Below are 14,765 nucleotides of genomic sequence, written 5' to 3'. Positions count from 1 at the left end.
ACAAAATACTCTCTTTTTGGTTTGTTTTGTTCTAGCTTCTTAAGRCAGAGTAGTTCAGAATTAACTTACTGCCACACTGGGGCAAAAGCGGCTGTGGGTTTCTTGGGGTTCTGCTCTCACCTCCACAGATCCCATATGGAGAAAGACACCTATCACAGGCAGGTAGCACTTGTGGAGAAGGGCAGCAGGGAAAGGTTTTTTCCTGGTGATAAAAGAACAAATGGGATGAGGTGGGACCATCAGACAGCACCTTTGAAACAGAACATTTTCATCAGTTTTGAAGGTGTCGGTGCCGAGGAATCGGAGCTGGAATACACGGGCCCACAGGTGTGTGCCTAATTTGAGGTGTGGGTAGGGAATGGTGCTGTCAGCCTGACAGATGTAGGAACAAGGCCTAGGGTTTGAATTTCAGATCTGCTGTGCAGCCAAGTGAAGTCATAGGAAAAATGAGGATGCTCAAAATTCTGCCCAAGATCACACAGAGATGACAGAGCAGAAACACACTTTTGATCTGCTTTTCTTCTCTGCTCCCTCAGTTTCCTATATTGTCAGTAACAGGAGCCAGTGAAGGAAGCTTTAATTTGGACACATTTTCAATTTCTTTTTTTTCCCCCTGTAGGTATTTTCTTATCAGCTCACCCATATCCTGGAGGACAGAGTCAAGAACAAGTAATGTAAGAAGATTCATTTGGCTGATGCCTGAATTTTTTAGCTTTCAAAAGAGCAAACCAACTTCTTGGAAACCATAAGCCAGCCTAAATGACTGGATATCTTTCCCTGAGTGATGAAACTCTTGTCTCTCTTGCCTTTGTTCCCTCTATGCATGAATAGTGCCCTACTTGCCATCAGAGCTGGGGATTTGTGTGAGGCTTTCTTTGCAGGATYCCATGTAGATCTGGAGATCACAGTTACAGCCTCACACATCTGTGTGCTCAGGCACAAYAATAATGATGACATCATTTTCCTTTGGGCCCTCCTATTCCATGCTGGGGTCCAGCACTGAGTCCCTTTTGCTGGGCATAAACAACATCAGCAAAGGGAACAGAGAAAGGAAGGAATCCTTCCCTGTGAGGGTGGTGAGGTCATCCCTGGAGGTGTCCAAGGTTGAACGGGGCTGGGAGCAGCTTGGGATAGTGRAAGGTGTCCCTGCCCCTGGCMGGGGTGGAATGGGATGGCCTCTGAGGTCCCTTCTAAACCCATAACATTTCAGGATTATAAAAGATGCTGGCCCAGAATCAGGACCTTGTTGGTTCTGAGCTCTGAGCAATCCTTGCATTGAGGGAAAGCTGCCACTCTGACTCACCAAATGCATCTTTCTCCCCTTTTCACCCAGGCTCAACAGCTTACTGGACATCATCGTGTCCATGTCTGTGTTGGTGGGTTACTCCATCACCACAGCAAGCTTTGTGCTCTACATGGTCAAGGAGCACCAAACCAAAGCCAAGCAGCTGCAGCACATTTCAGGCATTGGGATGACAACCTACTGGGTGACCAACTTCGTTTATGATCTGGTAAATAATTCACGTTCCTAAACACACCAGGAGGAGCATTACACTGCAGGGGGGAAAAGTTCTTTATTTAAAGTTGGTAGCCTAGACTTCTAATTATTGCTACCCAGAGTGTTGTGTAGTAATTGTTTCTCCAAGGCATTGGGGACAATTAAATGTGAACTGCCACGCTGGATTCTGCCAAGCAAAGGCATTGCTGCTCTCTGGAGTGCACACAAAACACCCGACACATTTATATGGGAGCTGCACGGAGCAGGCTGCAGCTTGATTTCCATGTCAGCAGCCAGCTGCTCCTCTGACAGCTTGCAGGGCTGGGTTTGCTGTCACCAAGGCTCCACAGATCTGGGGTAAGGCTTTGGGGCTGGAGGCTACAGCCGGTCTGGGACAGCAGCAGGCATCCCACAGCAGACACACCCTGTTGGGCCAAAACCCATCACTGGCCTGAATGCTCTCTGTATATGTTATGAAGATTTTAGGCCAAAGAAAGCTACAAATGCAGCCTTCCAGGGCCTRAGCAGATTCCTTTTCATAGTGCTGTATTCACAGCACCTTGTTGAGCTCCCAGCACTGTGCTGCATTCCCYGGGACGGATCTGTCCTTGTTCCCCCTGGAGTTGTTCTCTCCTGGTACCAAGGGTTAATGGCACTGTTGGAAAGCACTGCTGGGCCCTGAGGACAAATGTGTGCAGGAGATTTGTGTGTTCTGCATTCCCTGTGTGCAGGGTGTCAGAGCCTCACCAGGGAAYGGGCACTGCAGGCAGGCTCAGCTCCTGAGCCTGGGCTGTGCCCGCTGGGCTGCAGTGCTGACCAGCTCCACCCATCCCGCACATTTCTGTCGATGCAGATCTGCAAGTGCCTAAAATCCCAGTGGTACCTCCCGAAAACAGGAAATCTTTGAGACCATTTGGGTGACCAAGCCCCCTTTGGTGCAGGGAGAACTGGGGCTGAAATTCCATGGGGCATGTGAGCCAGAAGTGTGTGCCTGGAGGGGCTGATGTGGGCAGGCAGCAGCACACGGATCCCCTGCCCTGCGGGAGGGCTGGATGGGATCCCAGGGCAGTGTGGCCCCAGCCTGGCTCGGCAGCACAGCCCGGAGCTGCAGCACAGCAGGGAGGGTGGAGCAGGACTGTGCCTGCCTCCCTGATCCAGGCCTTCACTCCAGCACTGCATATTTGTAAATCAGCCTGTGGAAAAATCCCCAGAGTCCTTGCACAGTCAGTATTCAGTGGGCTGAAACTAATCCAGCACTCTCGGCAACTTGATATTTCTCAGTGAATCCTTGCCAGTAAATTCTGCTAAATCCCAAAGCTGGAAAAGAGAGGAAGCTCTCCAGGCAKACGTTTGGTAGGTCTCTGCATTGACTCAACACTATAAAGACTAGATTTACAGGGCACGATGAAGTGGTCTGACTGCAAGGCTAACAGAAAACCCAAAGGGGTATTTTTCATTCACAACCTTTTTTCAAGGTACTTTCTGCCCACAGTCCTCCATGCTGAGGCTTTTCCTATTCAAAGAGGCTTTGTGGGAATTCATCTGCAATCCTGGGGAGGACTGAAAGCCCACCTGTGTTTGGTTTCCCTTAGAAAAACCAAGCTGCATTTGTGGCACCAGATTCAGTCCTGGTGTTGTTCCTTCTGAATTGTTGTACGAAGATGTTTGAGAACTGTTGTCCTAGTAACATCTTTTTAACATCATTTTGCAGGTACTTTTTATGGTCCCTATTGGACTCTCAGTAGGAGTTATTTCAGCCTTCCAGATCCCAGCTTTCTGCAACAACAGCAATTTAGTGGCAGTATTTCTTCTGCTGCTACTGTTTGGGTAAGTGTGGAGCTTAGTTATTTAAATATCACTGCACAGGGTAAGGAACTGGATCGTGCAGGCTGCTGCAGTCTGAGGTCCAGGGCGGGACCAACTTCAACACAGACTTCACAAACAGTGACTGAGTTGCTCCTTCCAGGAGCAGGGAGGTAAAGCACTGCTGTCATGCCTGCTTTATTTAAAGCAAACCCTACATGTGGATATGAAAATATTCTAGGTGCCAGCAGCAGCCCAAGCTGCAAGCAAATGCTTGCTGACCTCCTCTCTTGCAAAGTTCAAGACACATAAGCATTTTAATATTAGAGAGCAAAATAAATAGCAGCAGCCAAATTCAGGAAAACTTAGCCAAACACTCCCTGGCTTTAAGACAAAAAATCTCTTTGTTTCCAGGTGGGGTTCCATGTTCAAAGTCTGTATCATAAACCTTTTCTCCAAATTCTAACAGACACAGAGGCATTTTTCCTTTCTTTAAGCTCTGTAATGTGGAAATGTAGTTACATGCCAAAACAGAACTGTTACGTTACGTAATGTTCCATCCCTGGAAGTGTCCAAGGCCAGGCTKGAYRGGGCTTGGAGCAACCTGGGATAGTRGAAGGTGTCCCTGTCCATGGCAGGGGGTTGGCATGAGATGAGCTTTAAGGTCTCTTCCAATCCAGCCCATGCAGTGATTCTGTSTTGTCTGATACCTTCAGTGGTTTGTTTTCAAAGTAGCCCTTTGAGTTACCTCAAAGGGGTAATTTACAGTTGTGTTGGGTATTTACAGTTATGCCTCATTTTCCTGGATGTACCTGCTGGCTGGGTTTTTCAAGGAAACAGGGATGGCCTTCATTGTTTACGTCTGTGTCAACTTGTTCTTCGGCATCAACACCATTATCACACACTCGGTTGTGTTTCTGCTCTCCCAGGAAAAGGCCACGGACCAGGTAGGAGCCCCACTAATATTGACCCCAGGGTGACACAGTAGAGGCTTCTTGTGGGGTTGGTGGCTTTGATCAGGTCCGCAGCAGCTGGACACAGTCCCAGGACTTCCTGGGGTTCTCTACAGACAGGGCTTGAGTCACATATGGATCTTGCTTTTCTGTAAATCTGCATCCTCAGCAAAGAAGGAAATGATGGTGACAGAGGGGAGAGCACGAAAAGAGAGGGAAAAACCTGAGGACCCTCTTTATAGCCAGCCTGGTGATGSAAGATGGAGGGCAGCAGGTGGGTGGGGGTGTTTGATAAAAAGGTGTTGATGGACACTTGAAACCATTGCTGAGTTCTCGAAGCACAAACTGTGGCAAGTGACAGCTGAATGTCCCTGCCCTGAGCCTGACATGTGCTGCATTAAGCCCAGCACCAGCTGTCTGTCATCTCAGTCTGTAATGCAGTCATCTTCTCCCTGCAAGGATGAAAAACAACTCAGAGACAGTGCTGATTCCCTTAAATAAAGCCTTCTCTTAAACTGAGATCTCCCTGGGAATGGCTGGGATAAAATGCACACCTTACATTTAGATTTCTTTTTTTTTTTATGGTGGGCAATTGCAATAGCTGGGTTGAATTTTTCTCTCTGTCTGGACAGAGTTTGTTCAGCAACCCCTTGGATTTTAGGGATATGCAATTATGATCACCTTTCATCCCTCTGTGCTCCAGTGGCAGGGAGTCACTTTCTTTCCATGCTAATTTAGTGCTTYTCCCCTTTGCTGTGTGCAGAGTTCTTTTTTTGCAAGACAGTGCACTGAGCTGTTCTGTCAYGAATTAGCTGGGAAAGCCCTTCTATGTCTAGTAAAGCCATATCTTTATGTTTTATGGAGATGTTTGTCCAAGGAAAACAGACAGGACAGGGCTCCAGGGGAGTGGGCTGTGCAGATTTGGGGGGCACAGCAGCAGGACAGCTCTGGCTCGTGGGCAGGTTCCAGGTGCTGGAGCAGCAGCAGGGACCATCCTGGGAGCTAGCTGCTGTTTACTATGGGTGATCACAACCTCASAGCTGCCTGTTGACTTTTATGACCTTGTGCCTGTGAAACGAGCTGTCTCCAGAGCTCTTTGCTCTCAATTTATCTCTGCTCTGAGACACAGGCAAATCCCMATGTAATTGTTACACTTCAGTCCCACAGTAAAACCTATGAATTTATTCCATGAATAAAAGCAGTGACTGACTGTGCTGCTCTTTGTTTTTTTTCCAGGGTTTGCATGATCTCGCTGAAAATCTAAGGCATGCATTCCTTCTGTTCCCACAATTTTGCTTTGGCTATGGCTTGATTGAACTGTCGCAGGACCAGGCACTGCTGGGCTTCTTAAAAGCCTATGGAGTGGACTACCCTGACAAAACCTTTGAGCTGGACAAGACCACGTCCAAGCTGTTGGCCATGTTCATCCAGGGCACCGTGTTCTTTGCCATTCGTCTCACAGTTCATGACAGGATGATTCAGAGAGTCTGGAACAACGTGCTGGAGTAAGTAACATCTGGAGCCTGGCAGTGAGAACAGACCCAGCCAGAGCTCTGTGGTTTCATTCCGGGCTCCCACACCATCATTGTCAATTATGAAGCCCATAAATTTCCAGGACAATTTGTGAATGTGCAGTGAGTTTTCTCTGGCAGAATTCCCAGTAATTAGAGTATTAACTAACAGAGGTGTAGTTTACAGAGTCCCCTGGTGGTCGGTGCTGGCCAGGACTGCAGCCCCGGGCTCAGGCTTTGGCGGGCAGGTGCTCAGCTCTTGGTGTGGGCAGACATTCCACTGATTCCAATCTCCTCTCCTCCTCTGTTTGGCTCTCCCCATCTCCTCTGCCCTGGGTGCATACAGAGAGGAGTGAGAACATTCCTGTCACCCGCATTAGGGGCGTGTCCACAAGGCAGGACCTTCTCCAGCCCAGAATATTTGTTGAATAAGAGGGCAAAGAAATAGCCAGGAAGAGAATGCTGGGTGGAGCAAATACCAGGAGCAAATAGAAGCTGTGATCTGAGTATTTTGTGTGTACCCTGGGATCTCACAGGGAGGCTCCCTGGGATCTGTCACAAGCACACAGAGCACTTCTGGCTGTTGCTGGAGGGTTTAAGTCCCTGTCTGCCCTCCCCACAGGTTCCTGTTTGACAGAGTCCATGGCAAAGCCTCCCTTCTGCCACCCGCGGCCGCGGAGGATGGCGACGTCCAGGCAGAGAGGATCCGGGTGGAGTCTGGCAAAGCTGACTTCGACGTGGTGCAGCTCCAGAACCTCACCAAGATCTACCACCTCCCTCACAAACGCATCACAGCAGTGAAAAACATCAGCCTTGGGATCCCTGCTGGGGAGGTGAGCAAGGGGAGAAGGCTGCAGGCACTGGCTGTGTCACTGTCATCTTCTGTAATGGTTTGCTCTGCTCTGGCCTCTTCCTCTCTTTGCCTCATTTATTGATTCTTGGGRTTACGGCGGTGACTGGTAAATCCTGGTAGATTTGGGACACCAAGTGACAGTTCGAAGGCCCTAGAAAGAGGGAAAGTGGATGGGAATTGATGGAGCTGTATTGAGAGCCAAATGTCTGCACACTCTGTTTGTACAGTGCAGTCCTGGGGGGGGTCACTGGGGATCACCAGGTGGTAAATGAAGACAGCAGAATGTGTCCAGCTGAAATTATTCACCTGAACTGCATGGGARATGGTGAGTCAGGCTTATCTGCTTGTGTTTTCCCATCAGGGGAAGACAAATCACTTCAGCTGAACACACATTTTYATCAATCAGGACTTAAAATTAATTCCAAAGGAAAAAACACTCTTTGGTCATGTCAGTGCAGTTATGTTCCTGAGAAGTGGAAATAGGGGAGTTCACAGAGCACCTCTGAGATCCAGAGGAAACTGGGGACCACATTCTACCTGAGACTGTGCACCTGACTTGTGGAGAAGCTTGGAATTAAGCCTTGGCACCTGGTTTATTTTAATTGCTTGAGTCCTACTGAGATGAAAGGACGCAGAGTGCTGAGCAGGACAGCATCCTCACATGGAGACTGGTGCTGGTCTTTATGGCAGATGATTTTTTTTCTAAGCCAGGACTGGCATTGAGGTCTCTGACTTTTGGCAAAATTCCCCTGATGCTGGTGGGATTTAGGGCACCATTCCCCATCTGTCAGGAGAAGCTGTGGCACTACACTACACACTGTGCACAGATCCTGTCCCCTGTATGGACCAAGGTGGGGAAGAGCCATTAATTGTTGTGCATCCCCAGCACAGGAGGACTTTTACATCAGCTGGTCTGGATGAATGATGGCAAAATAACAGTAATTATCAGCACAATGATGATGGCTTATGCAACACATAACTGCTTGTCTCCAACCTTAGCAATAAAATGTGGATTTTACCATGAGATACTGGAATTGCACTACAGGGAGCCAGTTCTTCATCTTATTAACATAGTGCTTTGGTGATATGACRTGATAAAAACCTTGTGCTTTATTAAAGTTTTACCGGTGCCAGCCCAAACCTCACTCACCCCATTCCCCTGAGCAGCTCTGTCCCTGTCAAGGGGAGCCTTTGCACAAATGGGGATTTGGCCTGAGCTCCTGCAGAAATGCACCTTGCAGTAAAAGGAATGACTCTACTGGGGACACCTCCTTGATTCTTCACCATTTTAAACAAATGGTCCTAATATAAGCTGGAGTATATTGCACCATAAACAACCTCCATTATAACATTGGGATGTGCAGAGTTCCTCCGGCAATTCWTCTTGCTCACAGGTCTGGAGACAGAAGGGGCAAGGGGTACTGAGCACCCATCTCGGAGCAGTATTTCTGCATTACAAATACAGCACACTTACATTTTGACTTTCCCTTCCCAGTGCTTTGGCTTGCTTGGTGTGAACGGAGCTGGAAAGACAACCATCTTTAAGATGCTGACAGGGGATATCGGAGCATCCAGCGGAAGGCTGCGGGTCCAGGATCATTCTGGGTATGGAGGGTGTGATATCCGGGGAAGCAAATCAACCTGAGAGCAATTTTTAAGGCTGGGTGGCAAAGGAAAAGAAATGTAAAGTCTGAAACAAAACAAAACATTCAAACCAGAGCAAAAATAAACAATATGGGGAATTAATCCTTTGAAGGTGCCATGWTTGCTTTCCTAGAAGATTGCATTTTGCTGCCAGATCTCTGATRTTCTCAGAGGTGTTTATTCCACCTCAGTGCAAATGGGATCAGGCTCAGATCCTCAGCAGTGTGATCCCACTGCTGAGCTAGACCTGGAGCCCTGTAGAGCTCGCCTCAAAGCTTTCTTTAACAGTCATGGGCTTGGTGGCAGCTGTCCCATCTGAGTTGCTGGCAGTAACCAGTGAGCTACAAACGGGACAGGCAGYCTTGGCAGAACTGGGGGCCTGAAAGCTGCAGCTCTGCAGGTCCACAGCATTTTACTTCAAGGGTTGGGAAGGGGGTGGAAATTAGGAGAAAGGGATTTTCTCACTCATCTTGGATTCCAGAGTGTGCTGGCAATCTGGTGTGTCTACAATGACATGCCACCTTCCTCACACAGGTCTTTGAATGACATCAGTGAGGGCCACTGGTCACTCTTTGGCTACTGCCCTCAAGAAGATGCCCTGGATGACCTGCTGACAGTGGAAGAGCACATGTATTACTATGCTCGGCTGCACGGCATCCCCGAGGRGGACATCAAGGGGGTAAGTGACAACGAGCTTGACTTGCAGCATTTTTGTAATTAGAGCCTTTAAATTAGTGTTTCCATWGATAGATGTGTAGTAATCCATGCTGGACATGTTGTGGAAGCAGAATTCCTGTTCCACAGGTTGTGCTCCAGCTCCTCCACCGGCTGAACCTGATGGCCTACAAGGACAGAGTCACCTCGATGTGCAGTTATGGCACCAACAGGAAAYTGTCAACTGCTCTGGCTCTCATTGGGAATCCATCCATTCTGCTGCTGGTGAGAAATGGGGCCTTGCTGGGGGAGGAGGAGCAGGTCTTTGGGCTGGCAGGAGAACTTGGACAGTCTCACAAAACCTCCTCAGGCACAGCTTATGGGACATTCTCCATGTGCCTGTGCTTGGCCTGACAACAGAAACCATCACAGGAAACTTTAGGTTTCAGCAAACACTCATATTTTCTTTGAGGGCATAAGAGAGTGAGTGGCAAGTCTTTCAGTTTCTCTGGTAGCTCTTCCAGAGGTCAAAACTAAACCCTGTATTTGCCAATTAAACTCTCCTAGTTCACAGCTCTATCTTGCTTTTCATTTCTATCAACTAACCTGCACAGCCTTGCAAGAAAAGCAGGCTCCAAAATTGTAGGAGAGCAAAGGGGCAACTTCCCTCAGGATTATAACTGCTTTTCTAGGTTTGGCTTGCTGTCTTGTCCTGCACTTTGAACTTCTAGTTCTTCCATGGGTTKACCCCATTGCTAAAACATAGCTTTCTGTGCAGCTTTCCCACTTGCTGTGTACAGAATGTRTCCAGAGCTCTATGAGCAGGATTCCCAATATTTAGTTGGATACCTAGTGGACATAAATATCCCTTGTCCCAGCTTGTATTCAGCCCAGCACTGCTGCCTTTACTTCTGATCACTTGCCGGTGCTSCAGCTGCTTTTGTGAGATTAAAAATCTCAATAAAAATAGGAGGTGGTGGAATTCCCTCCTCTGCCCGAGCCCAGGCTTGTTTMTTTTTTGAGTGCAAATTTCCAGTCAGTCCTGCCTTTCCCAACAGGATGAGCCGAGCTCTGGAATGGACCCCAATGCCAAACGCCACCTTTGGAAAATCATCAGTGAGGAAGTGCAGAACAAATGCTCAGTGATACTCACGTCCCACAGGTAGGGCTGGGCTAGCTCTCTCTCTCATTTTGGGGTCAGCAGAGGTGTGGAGAGGCCCATCCCTCACACTCCCCACTGGTCCTTGTGCAATTTCAGGGCACCGAGCTGTGGCAGGTCTGGGGGTTTGTTGTGGGTGAATGTGGTGTCCACAACACTTCAGGGAAGATCAGTGATGTTCTCCAGTTATTTAACTATTTTTCATCCATTCTCAATGACTTACTGGAGTTTCTTGGTTTTGCAGCATGGAGGAGTGTGAAGCCCTCTGTACCAGGCTGGCCATCATGGTGAAYGGGAGTTTCCAGTGCATTGGCTCTTTGCAGCACATCAAGAGCAGGTCAGTAAACATGCACCTATTTCACTTTTACTGAGCAGCCTTTGAATTCCTGACCTACAGCTCTGACTGCTCAGAATATGACATCTGTGCTATCCAAATAATGACTTTTCCTGGTTTATKTCCCTTCCTATACCACTGAAATTCTCTGTTAACTAATGCACTTTCTACTCCCTCACAGCCTGTCTTCCCAGAAATGTGTCCCCCAAAGTATACTGTTCACTGCTACAAATGAGAAATGCATATTAGGGTTGAGCTTTGATTTTATTACTTATAACAATAGCTTGGCTTCTTATTAAGTTTCATTCCAGGTTAACAACCCTGACCCCTTTCAAGCTGCACCATGCCTGGATTAGATTTASTCAAAGAGCCTGTGCAGTACTCTCAAAGGAGTTTCTTCATCTTTTTCTTTTCTACTCTGTTAATTGTGATTTTCTCTTTCCCCTAGATTTGGAAGAGGATTCACTGTGAAGATGCACTTAAATAGCAGCTCAGTTTGCACTGAGACGCTGACAGAGTTCATGAAGTCACACTTCCCAAATACATGCCTGAAGGTAAGCAGGACAAGTGCTTTCAGGAGAGGCCTTCAAAATCCCTTCAAACCCACCAAGAAGATCTTTGCAAGGTGGACATCTTGTAACATACAGTGCACATATATCTGAGCTCTCAGTCACACTTGTCACTGCTTTCAGTTACATTGTCCAAGGGCTGGAGCACTCCAGTTCCCTGGTGGCTGAAGGAACATCAGCCAAACAGCTGCAGTGACCCTGTAAGGCAGCTGTTAGGTGACCCTCTGCCCTGGAAATGCCCTTCCACTGAAACCTGGAATGGACATAGTCCCCTTTCAGGTTCAGTGGGTAGTGAAATGATTCGAGTGCTTCCAGTAACTGAGTAATTGTAAAACCAGAGTAACTGAGTCACAAATAATCCATTGTCTGTAATCCAATCTCTGCATGAATCAAAACTGCACACTTGGAGCTGGAAAATGCTATGGCCACCCTGGAGCTTCTAGCCTCACAGTTTAGTTGTTCTCMCTCTGTCACAAACCCCATGAGAATTCCCAGTGGGAAAACACAGGTCATTCTCGACAATACCATTCAGAAGACAGCACACCCCCTGCCCCTTCATCCTCCCATGGTCCACCTGTTGGATCTGTTTTCTCTGGCTTTTCCCCACCACTGCTGTTCCCACAGGATCGGCATTTCAACATGGTGGAGTACCACGTCCCAGTCTCTGCCGGAGGGGTGGCGAATATCTTTGATCTCCTGGAAGGCAGCAAAGCAGCCTTCAACATCAGGCACTTCTCCGTGAGTCAGACGACACTGGAGGAGGTAAGGAATTAAAATGTGAGGCCATCCATTTAAAACTGCTAACAGGGGAGCAGACTGATGGTTACACATAATGGACTGCTGCACACAATAGACTACAGTTTGAAAGGGATTTCCATCTATATTCCTCCTGGGGGTACTTTATCAGCACTGCTGCCTCCAGGTACCTCTGCTGGTGCTAGGGAAACACACACAGAAAGCTGCCTGGAGCATTAAAGATCTTTTCCCTCTGTCACTGCTGATTTCAGCAGCCTCGTGGGTGTGGGTGAGGGACAGGACTATGAATCACCCCTGAGTCCAGGGCTAGGCTTTCCACTGGTACTGAAAAGATGCTTACCTTTTGGGTTGGAAGTTCATTTAGCATTACTCCAAACTTAGCTTTGGGGTTCATTCCATTTTCCCTTGGGAGAACATTCCCCGTGGTAGCAAATCTTATAGGGAGCACATCATTGAAGGAATTGCTGCAAGGACTATCCAGAAGAAATCACTCTGTTGAGCATCAGCACCTGGAATACTAGATTTGTCCCAGAGAGAGGAGCAGAGCTGCAGTCCTGTAGTCCTATGGATTGTGACACAGCAGTCTGGGAGGGGCAGTGGTTGTGAGAKAAAAAACAGGCAGGCAAAGCACAGGAAGCCCTAGCTCAAGTTTTGTGGGAGGACAGCTTGGATTTGTGAATATGCAAATGTGATTGCAGGGAGTGTTCTGGTAGGAATCCTTTCTGTATTCATTAGCTGCTGTTCAAGGGAAGGCTGAAAGGTGTGATTTTTATATACCTCTCTCCACACTCTGCAGTTGTGCGTGCACAGATGTCAATTACACAGAGACAGATGGGTTTATGAAGTAATAATGGGACTGTATTACAGTGGGATCGAAATGAGCCGCTGCATGGGCATTGCTTCTCTGGTGTTTCGGGAACCTGAGCTGCAGGACAATGAGGTTCCTTGCAGGAATGTCTGCCTTTGGATCCTGGGTGTCAATTCCGCAGTACAGGAATGCACATCCATTTATTTACATTAGCCCAGAGAAGCCCAACAACTTGCAACTCTCAAATTTAGCATGAATCCATCCGTGAGTGCACTTTCCAGGCTCACAGTCAAATGAACAGCCATGCATTTTTTAAATTCATTCATATCATAAATTATTTATGCTATCACATACTGAGTGTTTTCCTTTAAACTTCTAGGTTTTCATCAACTTTGCTAAAGATCAAGCAGATCCTGATGGCGTGGATGCAGGCCCTGATGTGACACTGGACAGCTCTGACACAAGTAGCCAGGCTAGCACCCTAAGTTCCATCTATTGAAGGGATCCACCCACACAGGATCATAGAATCTGGGGAAAAGACCTGACAGCCCCTCCAACCCTGCTTTCAGTGATTTTAGGGTGATGGGGATAAGCAGTCCCGTTTTCTTAAAGTACTTTCTTTTTTGATATGCACTTAATTTGTCACTAGGAGCATGGTAGGTGTTTGAGACTGGCACTTGGTTACAAATCAGATTGGTCTTTCCACAGGTTCTTTCCCCCCCCAGTTCTTGTTTTATTATCACTGTAATGGCTTTGAGGACTTAGAGGACATCACCTGCTGCTTGTGGCTGAGCTATGGGCAGTGCAGGGTGTCTGACTGCAGAGGAAAACCCACGCTCCACTCCCTGCTCAGCAGCAGATTTCCTGGGTGACCGAGTGAAAGTGGCTCAGTTTTGAGAGGCTCCCCYGAAAGAAAATGGGGCTCATGGCCTTGCCCCTCCTCACAGGGGGGTTGCGAGGATGTAGGTGTTACGTCCTGACAGTCACAAAGGCCGTTGGTGGGGGCCATCTTTGGTAATGACATAGAGCTTATCTGATAATGTCAGCACAAATAKAACTATTTTAAAAGTTAGTGCTTCCAGTGGTTTTGGTTTGTTCCTGTAGTTTATTCCAGCTCTGTGTAACTCCTCGAGCGAGTCCTCTGGTCCCAGGCAGTTCCTGGTTCCTGGAACCCAGTGGAAGATTCCCCCACGAGTCCCTTTCTCCTCATGGCTGGAGTTTGGATATAGCCAAGGAGTGGTACAGGGCAGGTCTGTTGGTTGAATGCTCTGACAGGAAGAAGCTCTTTGCTTCATGAGATTGTATTTCCCTGAGCACAGCAAGGAGCATCTCCCTCGCTCATAAACYCTCCCTCTCCAGCAGCTCTGCCTCTCTGTGTCCTCTCCAGTGACCTTCATCCTCGACCCCACTGGTGGCTGCCCCGTGACTCCGGAGCTGTGCTTYCCCACATAATAAGGCATCATTAGCTCCTGCTTCAAAGACTCTGCCTGCTGGCTTTAAAGGAGTGCTCTGCCCACCTCTGAGAGGAGCCGCCAGCAGCTGAGTTCAGCACACCACCACGCACATCCTGCTTTCTTCCCCCAGAATGATTAATAGATGGAATAGTTGAATATGATTCTTTATTATATGTATCAGCATAAGGCCCCCAAGATTCGGGTTTGGGTCAGGGCATTGATGTACATTCAAGCACAAAATGAACTTAAACTCTGAGCTCAATAAACTTGCTGTTGCTGGTAAAAGAGATTGCAGATAAAGCCTTATCTTGTGAGACCAGGGATGGCCCATACAATTTACTTGGGTTTACCCAGACAGTTCCAGCCAGGTGGTTTCTTTTTCCTTTTTTTTTTTCCTTCCCCCAAATTAATTCGAGTCAAAGGAAGCTTGGATGAAAGCTGCAACGACACATCTTTCTTATCCTGATCATGAGTTTGACTAGTTCAACTCCTGTTTGATGCCAGGGTTTGCTGARATAATCGTGCAAGGAGTAGGTACTTTGTAAAATCCCGAACATCCTTGATATCCAGTGGGATACTGAAGTTCAAGGTTTAGCTGCTGCAAGGGGGTCACATCCTCTCCTTGGTCTTGGTGTAAACTCCTCACTGATAGCATGAGGAGTTTTATTATGGATTGAAAGTATTATTGAGCTTTGAATTATGCCTCAACCTGCTGACTGTAATTAAAACTGGGATTCAGCTCCTTTCCAGAATGCATTTGACACCTGCA

At 47.7% G+C, this 14,765-nt stretch overlaps 1 protein-coding gene across 1 annotated transcript in view; it reads left to right on the top strand.

Annotated features, from left to right (window-relative positions):
* ABCA12 (ATP binding cassette subfamily A member 12) overlaps window positions 1-14,281 on the top strand; it is a 50,756-nt gene extending 36,475 nt beyond the window's left edge. The window contains exons 33-46 of the mRNA XM_057389799.1: window positions 620-674; window positions 1,334-1,511; window positions 3,210-3,325; window positions 4,089-4,248; window positions 5,491-5,759; window positions 6,388-6,598; window positions 8,114-8,223; window positions 8,797-8,941; window positions 9,067-9,201; window positions 9,975-10,078; window positions 10,320-10,412; window positions 10,858-10,963; window positions 11,603-11,740; window positions 12,922-14,281. Of these exons, the coding sequence (XP_057245782.1) occupies window positions 620-674; window positions 1,334-1,511; window positions 3,210-3,325; window positions 4,089-4,248; window positions 5,491-5,759; window positions 6,388-6,598; window positions 8,114-8,223; window positions 8,797-8,941; window positions 9,067-9,201; window positions 9,975-10,078; window positions 10,320-10,412; window positions 10,858-10,963; window positions 11,603-11,740; window positions 12,922-13,041 (1,940 nt within the window). The 3' untranslated portion in view covers window positions 13,042-14,281. The remainder of the gene's footprint in view (window positions 1-619; window positions 675-1,333; window positions 1,512-3,209; window positions 3,326-4,088; window positions 4,249-5,490; window positions 5,760-6,387; window positions 6,599-8,113; window positions 8,224-8,796; window positions 8,942-9,066; window positions 9,202-9,974; window positions 10,079-10,319; window positions 10,413-10,857; window positions 10,964-11,602; window positions 11,741-12,921) is intronic.
* The last annotated feature ends 484 nt before the right edge of the window (window positions 14,282-14,765 follow it).

This window comes from Malurus melanocephalus, unplaced genomic scaffold, assembly GCF_030028575.1.
Source record: "Malurus melanocephalus ecotype Western Australia unplaced genomic scaffold, MMel_1.1 scaffold_20, whole genome shotgun sequence".
Lineage (NCBI taxonomy): Eukaryota > Metazoa > Chordata > Aves > Passeriformes > Maluridae > Malurus > Malurus melanocephalus.
Note: the sequence above shows the minus strand (reverse complement) of the source record. Positions and strands in the feature narration are given on the sequence as shown.